The sequence below is a fragment of the Volvox carteri genome (assembly GCF_000143455.1).
Source record: "Volvox carteri f. nagariensis unplaced genomic scaffold VOLCAscaffold_15, whole genome shotgun sequence".
NCBI lineage: Eukaryota > Viridiplantae > Chlorophyta > Chlorophyceae > Chlamydomonadales > Volvocaceae > Volvox > Volvox carteri.
In genome coordinates this window covers 2,015,046-2,030,571 of record NW_003307558.1, presented here as the reverse complement: position 1 = coordinate 2,030,571, position 15,526 = coordinate 2,015,046, and the positions used below count along the sequence as shown (strand labels likewise).

Here is a 15,526-nt window from a genome sequence, read left to right as displayed (position 1 = left end):
TCCGCGTATGCGCAGTGGAGGATTACCACCGCAGTCTACGGCAGTTGTCGTGCAAAGGGTTGACGGTCCCAACGGCTTCACCTTCTCCTTAAGCTATTGTAAGGCCAGGAAGCTTGAGCTTAAACATGAAGGAAGACACAACCAGTTTCCTGCAAAGTTATTTCATCTTTAAAAACAACCTGTTTTAATTGTGGTCTTGACCCAGCCTGTGCATAGTCCGTTGGGACTGCTCGTTTTTTAGTAACATGAACAGGATTTGATTACAATTGGGCCGACTTGTGCCTATGATTTAGGAGCCCGCGTCTAGCAGACTCTACTAGCGTCTTGCCAGGCACGGGCGCTGGCTTCATAGCCATGGGCAAAAACCAAGGTACAAAGTGCATGCTGTAACTGTGTCGGACCATTCAAGGGTGCATAAGATATGGGGGTTTGCCTCGCAGCGCACAAGGCGATGCAGCGCTCGCGTTATGCGGGCGGTGGAAGCGGCGAGGAAAGCGGAGCTGCAGGCTTTAGTGACGGCTTAAAAGACGTGACTTTCCATACGGCGGAGTGGCATGCAGGTAGGCCCTTCCCGTCGCCATCCTGTGAGCTTAAGCCATCACAGTGACTGCACGATAACCTTAATCCCCCCGCTAGCTCCTCTGCCTCGCATGTGGGTCACCCAGTGACGAGTTCTAACCTACATGCGTGTGGGGACATAGCCTAACTTAGTCTACTGCTCCGGTTAAGGCGCGGCAACGGGCGTAACGGGTAGCTGTCGGCGTTGTAAGGCCTCTTGGCTCCTCGTCTTCGTTAAGCATGAGCGAGGTCTCTCTCCTACCACCTCAATTACCCCCCAAGCACATGCTGTGCATGGCGTGCGACGAATTCTACGTGCCAGCTCCAGGATAGGTCTCGATTACCCTCTCTCCTGCGTTGCGGTTTCCGCATCTCCTTTTCCTTTATAAGGATGACAAAGCTCAAGCAGACAAGAATTTATGCCTAACTTTCCCTGCGCATGTAAATCCTTCCACGTGTTCCTTACGACCCATGGCACCTGATCCCGTTCCCTACGTGGCCCATCTCTCGCCAGCCCGCATCGCGGCACTTCAAGTAGAGCGGATGCCCTGGGAGGAGTGGCGGCAAAAGCAAAAGGAGGTACGCACCCCGGCCTCACGATCCATCCACCATTGTGGCTGTCTTTGACCAGTTTAGTTTCGTAGCCGGCATCCTGAACTTTTGGGTATTCATACCCGGTGCTAAATTTTGGTTTCTACTGGCTTCACGCCCTGCCCCGCAGGCTGAGGGGAAGCTCGCAGCGGCCGCGGAGGAGGAGGAACGCCTTATGCGTAGGTGTAGGGCTTTGGTTTTGGGGCTCCGGTTCACGAAGGAAGGCGCGGAGGAGGGTGAGGGTGAGAACCCTGGGCAATGCCAGAATGTTGACAATGCGGGGCTGCTGTCTCACGGTCTCGTGGCTAGGGCTTTGTGATCAGATCAAGGGAAATCGCCTTTTTCCGCTTCTTTCTAGGCGTGTAGCTGGCTACCCAACCGCGCGTTCTTATGTACCGCTTCGCCTCGCCTCTTCCCTGTCCTGCCTCATGGTCCTTCCCCCGGCCCCAAGGGGAGTACAGGTCCCAGTTGGACGCGGACCGCGCGAAGCTGCTTGCCCGGGGGCGTAACCACGCGGACCTGGCCAAGGAGCTGAAGAAGGACAAAAAACGTGAGCGTTGAAAGCTGGCTGACCAACGGGGTGGACGGTCCATTGGTAGGCCTTGAAATTGTAGGGCGTAGGATGATGAAGCCCAACCTACCTCTCACTATCGGGGTGGGTTGTCTTTTCCCCACCGAACATGAGGCCGGTGGCGGTGGTGAATGAAGCCTTTATGTGTTTCCGTATCCGCAGTCAGGCCTGGAGCTTACTTTGTCCAATTTGCCCATTTACACCGCCTCACGCACTGCAGGCAAGCGGAAGGACGGTAAATCTGAGAAGAAGAGCAAGAAGACTAAGAAGGAGAGCAAAAGCAAGAAGGTGGGTGTGAGGTGTGCTGGGTCGTGGAAGCGCCAGCCGCAGCGTCGGCGAAAAACCTGACCCGGAACGGAACGTACTTATCCAGGGTGCAGCTAATAGGCCCTTGTCATTGAAGTGTCACGCCTGCAGTGTCGGGTTTGAAATCTGTTGGACAACAGCATGGCCATGGACCTGATTGCCTTCCCGATCTTTCGACACGGAAGGAGGTCGACGCCCTTCCGTGTGGACGCCTGGCAAAGTTATCATTGCCCTTCCTGTAAGCTGTAAACGCTCAGGCCTCCCGAGTTGCTAGCTCCTTCGCCACACTCATGTCATGTACAAAGGAACAAACGAGCAAATCTGTCTTGTGTCGGCAGAAGAAGAGCAAGAAGAGCAAGCGGCGGCGGACGAGCAGTGGCAGCAGCAGCGATAGCAGCGGTAGCAGCAGCAGTAGTAGCGACAGCGATGACTCAGACACAGAGGCGGAAGAGGACAACGACGCCAATAAGCCGATGCGCCTTTCAGACTGGCTTAAAATGTAAGGCAGGTCGCGGTTACTATGCTACGCCTTATCCTGCACGAAATGCCATGTCAGGGGATCCGCTTACACATTCGGCACGTCGGGCCAGGGTCGGCGCTACATAGCAGTGTAGAGCTAGGGAGGTAAGCCCTCTGAGCGGCATCCGCACCGGCGGTTGGCGACGCCTTGGGTGACAGCCATCTGTTGTGGGGTTTCATGAGACTGCATGGTTGGATGATTGATGTAATGCATCAAGTAGCCACAGAATTGTAGGTGAGGGGTTTTCCACTAACACGGTAATGCATGCGACAGCATTGGTACTTATGACGGTGACACTCCCATGCATTGAGTTCGGTTTTAGAGCTAGGCTTTGAGGAGAGGCCATGGGTGATGGTGGTAGGGGTTTCTGAGGCGTGCATAGCTGGAGCAAGCTTGTACCTAGGAGAGATCCAAGGGAAGCAGGAAGTGGGTCCCCCACTGGTTCTATACGTGCACCTTTGTGGCGGATGGGGTACTAGCAAGCGCATGAAGGTCAACACAGTACATGGGGCTGTGCTTCATAAGCTCCTGTGTTAATCCTTGCGTCTGCCAAGCTGCACGAGCTTTCCCAGGGGGATATCGTGCTTCACTGGAGTTCAGCCTAACTGAAGCAACCTGGAAATGTTTATCCCCGCTGGCCTGGCAAGCAGTTCTTAGATCAGAGTGCAGACAGTCAGCCTGCAGCAGTTATGAGGGCTGGTGAGCATAATCGGATGAGAAAGGGGTTGAACAGCCTGGGGCTGTCGGAGGGGTCGTGGTCCCTTCATCCGTTTGAACTTCAACCGCCAGCTGACAACTGTTCCATCAGTCAGCCTTGTCTGCCCTTTTGGGGCCCTGGCTCGGATGGACGCGTTACACGTTTGGCCTGTACGCCCCCTGTTGAACTTCTTGGGACGTTGTGTAGGGGAAATTCCAAAGGACCCCTGCAGTTGAGTGTCCGCACAGGGCTGCATATGAGTGTCCGCAAGACTGGCCATTAGTAGGTTTGGTTGGTGTGTGAAGTGCTGGTGTTGCATGCATCATCCCACTCTGTGGCAGAGGCTTTTGGACAAACCACCTGTGTTTCTGATGATGCCATTGCTAGGGTGAGGGCCTATTCTGAATCGACGTTTCATGTGTTGTCGTTGACAGCACTTCGGACAGCCCAACTGAGACACCAATGGCTTTGTCAGGTCCTTTTTATGCCCATGGGTTTGAATTCATGCATGTAAGCCTGATGCATGTGAGACTTGCACCTCCCTATGGCATGAAAGGGTCGGAAACAGACTGGTTAGCTACAACCCAACCAGTTGCATCGGATGGCAAGTTAATATTTTACGCTATCTGAGCACGGAGGGACAGGAAGGACCCGGGAGCCAATTCTGTCATGGAATGCACAGTGCTGGAGGCAGGTAATGCCTTACACGGCAAGGTGTTACAAGACAAGGCGTTACACGCTGCAGCTGCCGTACTGGCCAGCAAACATGTGTTCCCCCACCTTTACCAGAATATTACCTAGTTTCGTCTGGTCCCGATATTATATGTTTCCTCACCTTTCCATATTATTGGGACTCCATGACATGGCCGTACACGTGCACTGAAGCCGTACACGAGTACCAGAATTTGCCAGTACACAAGAAAACCCTAAGAGAAAAACATATGTTATGGCTACTGGTTTGGGCAAGTGCAAGGAAGATAATTGTTGCTTTCCTATCAATTGCGGAAGCGTTGTGAATTTAGCCACTTGATCAAAGCAAAGGACGAATAAGAACCGTCAGCAGAGATGGTTGACGCCATGCGAGCGATGCTGGATGAGCTCATGGGGAAGGAGCGGAACGTGCCCCTTGGCCAGCGCTCAAATCGGAGGATTCGGTTCGACGACCCCAGTGTTTGCAAATACGCCCTAGCGGGCCTTTGTCCTAATGGCTTGTTCAAGAATACTCGAAGCGACTTAGGTAAGAAAGAGCTGCTTATGTTGGGCTTATGTTTTGGACAACTTTTCTGTGATGCGGCCGCTACGAGAATCTCTTGTAGGACCGTGTCCATATGAGCTTCACGAGGACCATATAGGATGGGAAGAATTGAAGGCAGAATACGATAAGCAGGACCCTCGTGAGCACGAAAGGTGAGCGGAATCTTGAGTTTGGTCCGTGTTGTACTGGTAAACTGTGCTATGGGTCTGCTTGTGTAGCTGTTGTTTAGTATCTACATTTCATATTTCTTTCTGTAGGTACGAGCGGCGGCTTATGAAGGTGCTTGAGGACCTCATTCGGGAAATGGACCGGAAGATAGCCAAATCCAAGGAGCGAGCAGAGGCTGAGAGCAGTGCACGTCCGTTGAAGCCAGACGACGCGGCGCGCCTGGCCGAGATGCAGACCAAAGCCAAAGGTACGTCAACGCCGCTCGGGCACAGGCGGTTGGGGTTGGTGCCGGTTCCGGCACATGGAGACGGCATGACGGAGCCACCGCTTGCGCCCTGACCCCCAAACACCCTGCCCCGTTCTGTCGCTGTGCAGAGCTGCTGCAAAAGAGCCAAGAGGCCGGTGAGGCTGGCGACGTGGACGTTTCCATGGCGCTGGCTCAGCAAGCGCAGGAAATGCAGGCTCAGCATGACCGGCTGCACCGCAGCCTAACTGCGCCCGACCGCACCATGAGCGTGTGCGACATCTGCGGCGTCTTCATCAACAGTACGGACAATGACCAGCGGCGGCAGGTACGTTCCACAGCCCAGCCAAGCCCAAGTATGTTGGCGGCGCAGGTAAGTATGGATGGGCCCGCCTCCGTGCACATACTTGTACTCGGGTGCTTTGAAGGCCTTACGCGAGGGGCAAGCGACATCGTGTGAACGCAGACGTAGCGTCAGCATCAGCAACACCGCTTAGTTTTCCTTTGTATTTCCGGGGCGTTGCCAGTATCCGAGTAGTGGCTTTCTTCAGTGCGCGACACGATGTCCTGTAGTGGGCAACCTGCCATAGAGTTGGTAGCTGCGCTTTCCCATTCCAACGTGACACTGCCTTGCATGCAGTCTCCACCTTCGTTTTGTTCCTCACGGGGTCGTATCGGCCTGGGGTGCTGGTGTTGCAGGAGCACTTGACGGGCAAGCAGTATCTGGGCTGGAAGGCCATTCGTGAAAAGTACGCGGAGCTCCAAAACAAGTTCGAACGGTCACGGTCCCGCGAGCCCGAGCCGTATGTGCGGGAGCGCAGCGTTCCGCCGCAAGTGGGGGAGGAATCTGGACACCGCAGCCGGGAGCGGGAGCGTTCCCCTGTGAGGTAAGGGACGGACCTTGGCATGAATCGTTGTGCGTGCTAACCATATTCTTGGTGATTTGTGGCGTGATACATGACAGGTCTTGATTTGTCAAGGCAGTCCTTCTGTTTGGCGTCCTTCAGTTGTTGTACTATATCCTGCATTATCCCAATTGGCTGTGATTGGCCTGTCCTGATACCCCAATCCATTCACAAAGGCGGGAGCACGACAGCCGGGAGCGCGGGACGTACGATGGCCGGGGTGGCTACGAAAGCCGGGGCCGCAGCACTCCCTATGGCGACAGACGCTACGACAGCGGTCGTGACATGGACAGCAGGTGCGTGGGCGGCATTTGGCTTAGTTATAAGCTGCCACCATAAATCATGTGCAGCTTGGTTGCGTTGTGGCATTCACACAGCTCGGGCGCCTTGCTTGGCAGCCATTCATCATTCATACTATACAGACGTATCCTTATATTGGCTGCTGAGGGAGCTCAACTTTTACTGCTTTGAGGCCCTCTGGGGCTGAGGGCGCTGTGAATACCAGCATACCAAATTTATGCCTTGCAGGCGTGATAACCGGGGGCACGACAGCCAGAGCCGGGGTTTCGAAGATTCCCGCGGGCGGGGCTATGACGACTATCGCGGCCGGGGGCACGACGACTACCGCGGCAAGGGCTACGAGGATGGTGGGCGGGGGCGGGGCTATGATGACCGGCGTGACTACGACCGGCGTGGCGACGACGGTTACAGGTCAGGATCATACGGGAGCGGCGGTAGCTACCGCGACCGGCCACGTGACGGCTACTATGAGGTAAGTATGGACAGATTGGTTTCTAACCGCATGTCGGCGTGAAGAGGCAGCGGCCTTGCCAGACTCTGCAGCAGTCGCGGTGCCCCACTCGCGCCCTGCGCTGGTGAGTCTTTGCGGTGCGGCATGCATTCATGCCACGATTGCGCGCGTGAGGGCGGTCGTGGCATTTTGGGCGAAGCGTTCGGCCTGTGCCGCGCAGCCATGGCGCGTCTGTAAAGTATGGGTATTATTGCGGGTGCTTGCCATGCGGTGCGTTCCGTGTCAATCTAGGCCACCTGCAAAGGTTTGACAGAAGACCGCAACTCTGTGGAGCTGCGCCGCACGCCGTGTTGAGGATGTGTCTGAATGATGGTCTTATCGATTGCCCACGCAGGAGAGGCGGCGATATTAGCCAGCGTTGCTTGATTGTGGGAGGTAGGCGGCACAGGAACAGTTTTGAGTTTCACTGCTGCACCACTAGCCAGTGGTCGCTGCGAAGACGAGGATATTGGTAGTCAGTACCACGTAAGAAATCAAGCTCCATCGCCGACCTGCTCTTGCAGGCTTTCATACTGCGTCGGGAGGTCAAATCCGGCCAGCAACAGGACAGCTTAGGGTGAGTTTGTGCACATGCTGTATTGATGTGAAGAGATGACTAGGAACAAGGCAGGTGAAGAGATAGGGTGGACGTATCCGGGTTGCAAAAGGCCGTTTTTGCCATTCGGATGGTCATGGGCAGTGATGACTGTATGGCTTCTCTTGAACGGTTAATCTGTAACAGTGCGTGAAATGCCATTTGCATGCAACTGTGGTTGTAAGCTAACGAGCTGACAACTGAACCGAAGCCAACTCGCCGCGCATTACAGTTCTGTGCGGTCATCAGACTGATATCCAAGGATGTCCTTTCCACACACCTGACGTGGTATCCCTAACCAGACTGTCTCGTGCACATAGCACTGTGGATCTGCGTTGCTTTCCTCCAGACTTTCTCATGGAACCATTAGGTTTTACCCTCGGAGCCGTTCGGGCCTTCTGATGTATGGTGCAGCTATTTGTCGATAGATGCAGGTCGAGCCAGTATTACAGAGCACTAGGTACAGGGCAGCAAAAATGGCAAGAGCAGGCCCCAGGCTGCCTTGGGACGGGGGGCTCTGTTTATGGCCCAGTGGGCAGGTGCGCTTAGCGGACGGTGCATTCTGCGAGCTGTTGACGCGACCGCTGCTCTGTAAGAGGCGTTGCGCGTAGTTACTATATGCGGTGGGGCCATATTAGGTGGTCATATAAGGTTTTGGGGGCCATATAAGCGGGTGGGGCCAAATAACGTTTTGCCACCATGCAGGCAGCCCAGCCCCGGCCAGGGCTGGGGAACGCAGAAGGCAAGTAAGTTATTACGTACGGAGAGAAGGACCCGGGAGGTGATTATGTCATGGCAAGCACAGTGCCAGAGACAGTTAATGCCTTACACGCCAGACAAGTCGTTACACGCTGCACCTACAGCAACATGTGCTCCCCCACCTTTGCCAAAACATTAATCTCGTTTGGTCCCATAATTGTATTTTCCTCGCGTTTCCATATTACTGGGAAACTCCATGGCATGGCCGTACACGCGCATTGAAAGCCGTACACGAGTACTGGTATTTGACAGTACACATCGCTGAATGAAGAATATACTTATGGCTACTGTTTTGAGCACGTACAAAGATTACAGCTGCTGCTTTCCTAAGAAGCGTTGTGCACTTTCCCATATACTTGATCAAAGCAAAGGACGAATAAGAACCGTCAGCAGAGATGGTTGACGCCATGCGTGCGATGCTGGATGAGCTCATGGGGAAGGAGCGGAACGTGCCCCTTGGCCAGCGCTCAAATCGGAGGATTCGGTTCGACGACCCCAGTGTTTGCAAATACGCCCTAGCGGGCCTTTGTCCTAATGGCTTGTTCAAGAATACTCGAAGCGACTTAGGTAAGAAAGAGCTGCTTATGTTGGGCTTATGTTTTGGACAACTTTTCTGTGATGCGGCCGCTACGAGAATCTCTTGTAGGACCGTGTCCATATGAGCTTCACGAGGACCATATAGGATGGGAAGAATTGAAGGCAGAATACGATAAGCAGGACCCTCGTGAGCACGAAAGGTGAGCGGTATCTTGAGTTTGGTCCGTGTTGTACTGGTAAACTGTGCTATGGGTCTGCTTGTGTAGCTGTTGTTAGTATCTACATTTCATATTTCTTTCTGTAGGTACGAGCGGCGGCTTATGAAGGTGCTTGAGGACCTCATTCGGGAAATGGACCGGAAGATAGCCAAATCCAAGGAGCGAGCAGAGGCTGAGAGCAGTGCACGTCCGTTGAAGCCAGACGACGCGACGCGCCTGGCCGAGATGCAGACCAAAGCCAAAGGTACGTCAACGCCGCTCGGGCACAGGCGGTTGGGGTTGGTGCCGGTTCCGGCACATGGAGACGGCATGACGGAGCCACTGCTTGCGCCCTGACCCCCAAACACCCTGCCCCGTTCTGTCGCTGTGCAGAGTTGCTGCAAAAGAGCCAAGAGGCCGGTGAGGCTGGCGACGTGGACGTTTCCATGGCGCTGGCTCAGCAAGCGCAGGAAATGCAGGCTCAGCATGACCGGCTGCACCGCAGCCTAACTGCGCCCGACCGCACCATGAGCGTGTGCGACATCTGCGGCGTCTTCATCAACAGTACGGACAATGACCAGCGGCGGCAGGTACGTTCCACAGCCCAGCCAAGCCCAAGTATGTTGGCGGCGCAGGTAAGTATGGATGGGCCCGCCTCCGTGCACATACTTGTACTCGGGTGCTTTGAAGGCCTTACGCGAGGGGCAAGCGACATCGTGTGAACGCAGACGTAGCGTCAGCATCAGCAACACCGCTTAGTTTTCCTTTGTATTTCCGGGGCGTTGCCAGTATCCGAGTAGTGGCTTTCTTCAGTGCGCGACACGATGTCCTGTAGTGGGCAACCTGCCATAGAGTTGGTAGCTGCGCTTTCCCATTCCAACGTGACACTGCCTTGCATGCAGTCTCCACCTTCGTTTTGTTCCTCACGGGGTCGTATCGGCCTGGGGTGCTGGTGTTGCAGGAGCACTTGACGGGCAAGCAGTATCTGGGCTGGAAGGCCATTCGTGAAAAGTACGCGGAGCTCCAAAACAAGTTCGAACGGTCACGGTCCCGCGAGCCCGAGCCGTATGTGCGGGAGCGCAGCGTTCCGCCGCAAGTGGGGGAGGAATCTGGACACCGCAGCCGGGAGCGGGAGCGTTCCCCTGTGAGGTAAGGGACGGACCTTGGCATGAATCGTTGTGCGTGCTAACCATATTCTTGGTGATTTGTGGCGTGATACATGACAGGTCTTGATTTGTCAAGGCAGTCCTTCTGTTTGGCGTCCTTCAGTTGTTGTACTATATCCTGCATTATCCCAATTGGCTGTGATTGGCCTGTCCTGATACCCCAATCCATTCACAAAGGCGGGAGCACGACAGCCGGGAGCGCGGGACGTACGATGGCCGGGGTGGCTACGAAAGCCGGGGCCGCAGCACTCCCTATGGCGACAGACGCTACGACAGCGGTCGTGACATGGACAGCAGGTGCGTGGGCGGCATTTGGCTTAGTTATAAGCTGCCACCATAAATCATGTGCAGCTTGGTTGCGTTGTGGCATTCACACAGCTCGGGCGCCTTGCTTGGCAGCCATTCATCATTCATACTATACAGACGTATCCTTATATTGGCTGCTGAGGGAGCTCAACTTTTACTGCTTTGAGGCCCTCTGGGGCTGAGGGGGCTGTGAATACCAGCATACCAAATTTATGCCTTGCAGGCGTGATAACCGGGGGCACGACAGCCAGAGCCGGGGTTTCGAAGATTCCCGGGGGCGGGGCTATGACGACTATCGCGGCCGGGGGCACGACGACTACCGCGGCAAGGGCTACGAGGATGGTGGGCGGGGGCGGGGCTATGATGACCGGCGTGACTACGACCGGCGTGGCGACGACGGTTACAGGTCAGGATCATACGGGAGCGGCGGTAGCTACCGCGACCGGCCACGTGACGGCTACTATGAGGTAAGTATGGACAGATTGGTTTCTAACCGCATGTCGGCGTGAAGAGGCAGCGGCCTTGCCAGATTCTGCAGCAGTCGCGGTGCCCCACTCGCGCCCTGCGCTGGTGAGTCTTGCGGTGCGGCATGCATTCATGCCACGATTGCGCGCGTGAGGGCGGTCGTGGCATTTTGGGCGAAGCGTTCGGCCTGTGCCGCGCAGCCATGGCGCGTCTGTAAAGTATGGGTATTATTGCGGGTGCTTGCCATGCGGTGCGTTCCGTGTCAATCTAGGCCACCTGCAAAGGTTTGACAGAAGACCGCAACTCTGTGGAGCTGCGCCGCACGCCGTGTTGAGGATGTGTCTGAATGATGGTCTTATCGATTGCCCACGCAGGAGAGGCGGCGATATTAGCCAGCGTTGCTTGATTGTGGGAGGTAGGCGGCACAAGAACAGTTTTGAGTTTCACTGCTGCACCACTAGCCAGTGGCCGGGGTTTCTTATTACCGACTCTGTCAATCGGCCACGTAGCTTCTTTGCAGGATTCTATTTGTTAGCTTTACAGTGCGGCATGGGGTGAGTTGGGGGTAGTGTTTTTCGCTTTGCTTATGGTGTTGTTGTTTCGACTAGCAAAGAATCCACGGGAGTTTTGCGACTATATTTATTGTCGGTTTGCAAATTCACAAGATGTTGGACGGTTAAAGGAATGAAGGGACATTGATTGCGTGCTTATTGGTTGCGTGCAAGGATTGTATGTCGGCGGTTGCCGTAACGGGCAATTTCAGATATAGTGTTTTGCACTGCGGTGTGTAGACTGGACAGCGCCGAAGGTTACCTCTTGAAAGGCCAGGCGTGAAAGGCCAGGCTTGCAAATTTCGTTGCGAGCGCTCTGAAAGAGGGGCGTCAGATTTCCGGACTATCACACAACTTTGTAACCTTACATCGTCGGCGCTTTATCATTACTTGGGCGGGGCGGCTTGAGGGCAGCAATTGCGGAGGATAGCGGGCTGAAGGGTAACGGGCTGGCTATCTTTGAAAATTACCAAGCGGAGTCCAAAAATTCAGGATGTTTTTGAGGCTGGAAATGAACCTTGCAGTGCTAAGTTGTTCGTGCTGGCACAGCGGCATTACTTAAGCACAGATTGCTTTTCGTAACAGTACTCTATCCTTAGGAGAGAGTTCGTCAGCGGGGAGCTGCGGAATCAACTTTCACGGGGAACAGCTCCGTGCAGGCGAAACGGTTTGTGCAACCGTTGAAACGATCAACCAAAAGCACCGTAACGTAATGAATTGATGATATCTCGAAAGATTTAAGACAACTCCGAGAGTAGAGCTGGGTCGGGTTTCGGGAATTCCAGGACAGCTGAAGCTTCATTGCTTTTGGCCGGAATCCTTCCTTGCATCCTTGCTGTATAATTAGGACGGGATATGGACCAATGTGCTCTTACTCCTTGTCCTGCTCTTGCTTCTAAGCCCCCGTGCGACGCGACTGCCTTTCGGAGTGAACCAGCCTGTCTACCGCTGATACCGTATGTTTGTCCCTACTTTCAAATGGTGTTTCATTTTGTCGTCGCTGCCGCTCGTGCTTTGCACAATCAATTAAGCGGCTTTACGATGGGGTTCAACTTTCGCGGTGGGGAGACTGGCCTCCCAGCCTGGGAGTCCCAGGTCCGTCTGTGCCGTACGACCTCTTCCACACATGTGAACACCAAGCGTCCATTAAGCATACCATTACCTGTATATCGACAGATGTGGCCTGGCATATCTAAGGAGGCTTACCTTTTGCCTTGAGACGAGGGTTAAAGAATATATACTCGCGCGCCTACGCGCACTTATCATTTGTAGGCCATAGACGTTTGTTTGTTTTCACTGTCTATACCAGGACATCTTCGCTGGGGTCGTTAGAACGCAACGCACGTCACCAGCGCGTCTACGCGTGTCGCCCAGGCGATAGCGCAAGTCTAAGTGAGACACACAATGAAAGATCATAATACATGTATGCCGTGATGTGAGCAGCTTTGAAAATGCTAGGCCTTGCCTTTCTCCAGCCCTAGTAGTGAGTAGGTTTTATAGCCACATCAGTTCGCGGCTATCAATGGTGCATCAGCTTGAACCCAAGAAGTCAGTAGGCACCACAAGGGCGAGTCGGTTGTCTCGGTGCCCTCAGCACTCTTCGCTGCGCGGAGTGGTGCCGCTCCCGCGACGACAGCCCACCAGTCGACCGGCACCTCACGCCCACCTTTCCTTGGCTTCTGGAGTGCCACTTGTCATTGGATGGAGTCACAACCTTACCTCGGGCAAGTTGCAAAAGGGCCACCAAGTCGCGCAGGCGAACATTCACCATTTCCCGAGCCGTTGGCCCACCGTTGCGGCTTTCCTTTGCATTACAGTGTAGCGCAGATGCCGTTGGACTCGCTCGGGTGCCTCGTTTGCCCGGCTGGGCCGCCCGTGTTTCGACACAGGTGTCGCGCTGGGGTCAGGCACACGGCGCGGCTCTGGAAGCCACCCTCCAGCTCATCCTCCTCATGAGGCACTGGCCTTAAAGCTCGCCATATCTCACCTCTCTTCTCCGTACCACACGACACCTCACTTGGCCTGTCCGGGGCATGTCATCCCACTCACAACAGCTCCTCGACTCTCCCCGACTTTCCCCCCCCCCCCGCTGCCCCACACCCTTTTACCTTTCCCCCGGGCGTCCCAACAAACCTAAAACCCACCCCAGGTGCCTACCACGGCGCCAGCCTATGGTTCACGACTCTCTGCGCCCTGTCCGTGGCGCTGGGTGCACTGTCGTACAATCTGATGGCGGTGCTAGCCGAGTTTTTTAACTTTGACCGTCGCGCTCAGCAAGTGCAGTCCCGCACCTATCTGCACGGGGTCGATGTGACCAGCAGCCGCTTCTTCCAGCTGCCCTCCGTGCTGGCCGCGGTGGCATTTGCAGCGGAGGCCCATGCCCACCAGCGCCGTAAGACGGGGGAGCCCTACGTGACGCACTGCATTGAGACGGCGCTCATCGTGGAGGCGTGTCTGCCACTGGCACACAGCGCGGCGGAACAGGAGAGGTGAGCAAGGGGGGTGGGGAGGGGAGGCGATGAGCTCCTCCTGGGCGCCACGGAGCGGGGGGGGGGTAGGGGGGAATCACAAACAGTGCTCAGAGTTGGTACTGTCTGAGCCAGCGGCTACGGCGACACTCGGCTTACCGCCTGCAACTGGGCCTAGTGGGAGCTGCTGCCTTTAGCTTTTCATATACACACACCTCACACCTCTTGTTCATGTTCCTAATTCGGCCACACCCGGCCCAGACATCAGCGTGTGTGGGTATGTGATATCCCGTCAGCGGCAATGTGCTGTTCTTCACATCTCCCCCTAAGGGATGAGCCCTCTCACCGTCAGCCGGCGGCCCGGCGGGGTGTCGTATCCGCTTGCCGAGTTCAGCGCGGTCCGACCTCTCCTGCGCGTCCATCTAGGGCACCTCACACCGCAACTGGCTGCTAAGACCTACCGCCTTCTTTCCCGTCCCGTCTTGTCTCGTCCCGGGCGCGTTCTGCCCTTCCTTGCCTCCCCCTTTCTCCCCCCGTCCTGCCCGCGCCCGCCACCCCAGACACGTGTCCTGCATCATGGCTGCCGTACTGCACGACGTGATTGACGACACACCCACCGACCTGTCAGCCATGCAGCAGGCGTTTGGGCCCCGTGTAACGGCCCTGGTGAACCAGGTCTCCAAGCTCAGCCAGATGAACCAGCTGCTGAGGAGGGGTAAGAGACAGGTAGGAAGGGGAGGAGACGGGGAAAGGGGGGAAAGGGGGGAAGGGGAGCCATGGAAATGGAAAGAGCACGTCTGTACCCCGGTTCAAGTTCCCCTGGACTAATGCTCCGTCACAGCCAACCTACCTTCCCGCAACTCTTTTGCGCCTTCCCTCCCCTGAACCTGCATTTCCCCTCTTCTTTTCCCCCCCTCCCATTTTCGCGCCCTCCATTCCCCCCCTCTGCCCGAATCGCTCCTCAGGGTTGGGCCCAGTACTCCCCGGACCACTTGAAGCAGCTCCGCAAGCTGATTGTAGACCTGGCCTTCGAGGAGCCCCTGGTCATCCTGGTGAAGCTGGCGGACCGGCTGCACAACATGAGGACCGTGTACGTGCTGCCCCCTGACAAGCAGCGCAGTGTGGCTGAGGAGACACTGGAGGTGTGGTGCAGCATGGCGGAGTCACTGGGCTGGGACGGACTGAAGGTGAGGTTGGGGGGGGCTGTGTGGGCGTGCGGTGCGCCTGTGTGTGGGCCTGCGCGCGTGTGTGTGGGTGTGTGGGTGTTAGGAAGGGGGGACGGGGAGGGAGGGAGGGGAGGGGAAGACGAACGAGAGTGAAGCTGCTGCCAGGGCAAGAGTGTACCAGACGTAGAACTAACCGAAAGGCGTCCGTGAAGACCGCGACCTCGGGATGACGAAGTGAAGATGATGTCGGAATAACTACCTATGGAGGGAAAGGGAAAAGGGTGAGGGTGGGGTGCAAATGCGCGGCTCCAGCTGGGTTTCGTCACGGCAGCAGCCAACGTGCGCTGGCTTCGTTGCCGGCCTAGGGGGTTGTATAGGTTTGGTCTACAGCAGCAGCTGAAGGGTGTACTGGTCTCGCATGGAGGGAGCTGGGGGCACGGTACCCGTTCGTCCGCCCGTCAGAGGTGACGTTGTGGTGATGTCGCGGCTGCGCACTGCGCACGGAAAGGGGTGTGTGGCATGTCGGCATTTCGTTGCAGGAGTAGGGGGCTGGGTGGGTTCGTTCGACTTGCCTGCTGCGGTTGCTACGGCCATATGCTATTGCTATTGTCTCTACCATATGCTGCTGCTGCTGTTGCTGTTGTTGTTGCTACTACTTGGAATTTCTGTTGTTGCTGCTACTGCCGCCTCCTTTCCCCCCAGTCGGAGATG

At 55.8% G+C, this 15,526-nt stretch overlaps 1 protein-coding gene across 1 annotated transcript; it reads left to right on the top strand.

The window, feature by feature from the left end:
* Positions 1 to 8,260: 8,260 nt before the first annotated feature.
* VOLCADRAFT_80823 (uncharacterized protein) lies at positions 8,261 to 9,284 on the top strand (the record flags this gene model as incomplete). Its single annotated transcript, XM_002949758.1, has 4 exons — positions 8,261 to 8,526; positions 8,606 to 8,696; positions 8,801 to 8,958; positions 9,087 to 9,284. Coding segments are annotated over exons 1-4 (618 nt in total), but the record flags the coding sequence as incomplete, so codon positions are not given.
* Between the last annotated feature and the right edge of the window lie 6,242 nt (positions 9,285 to 15,526).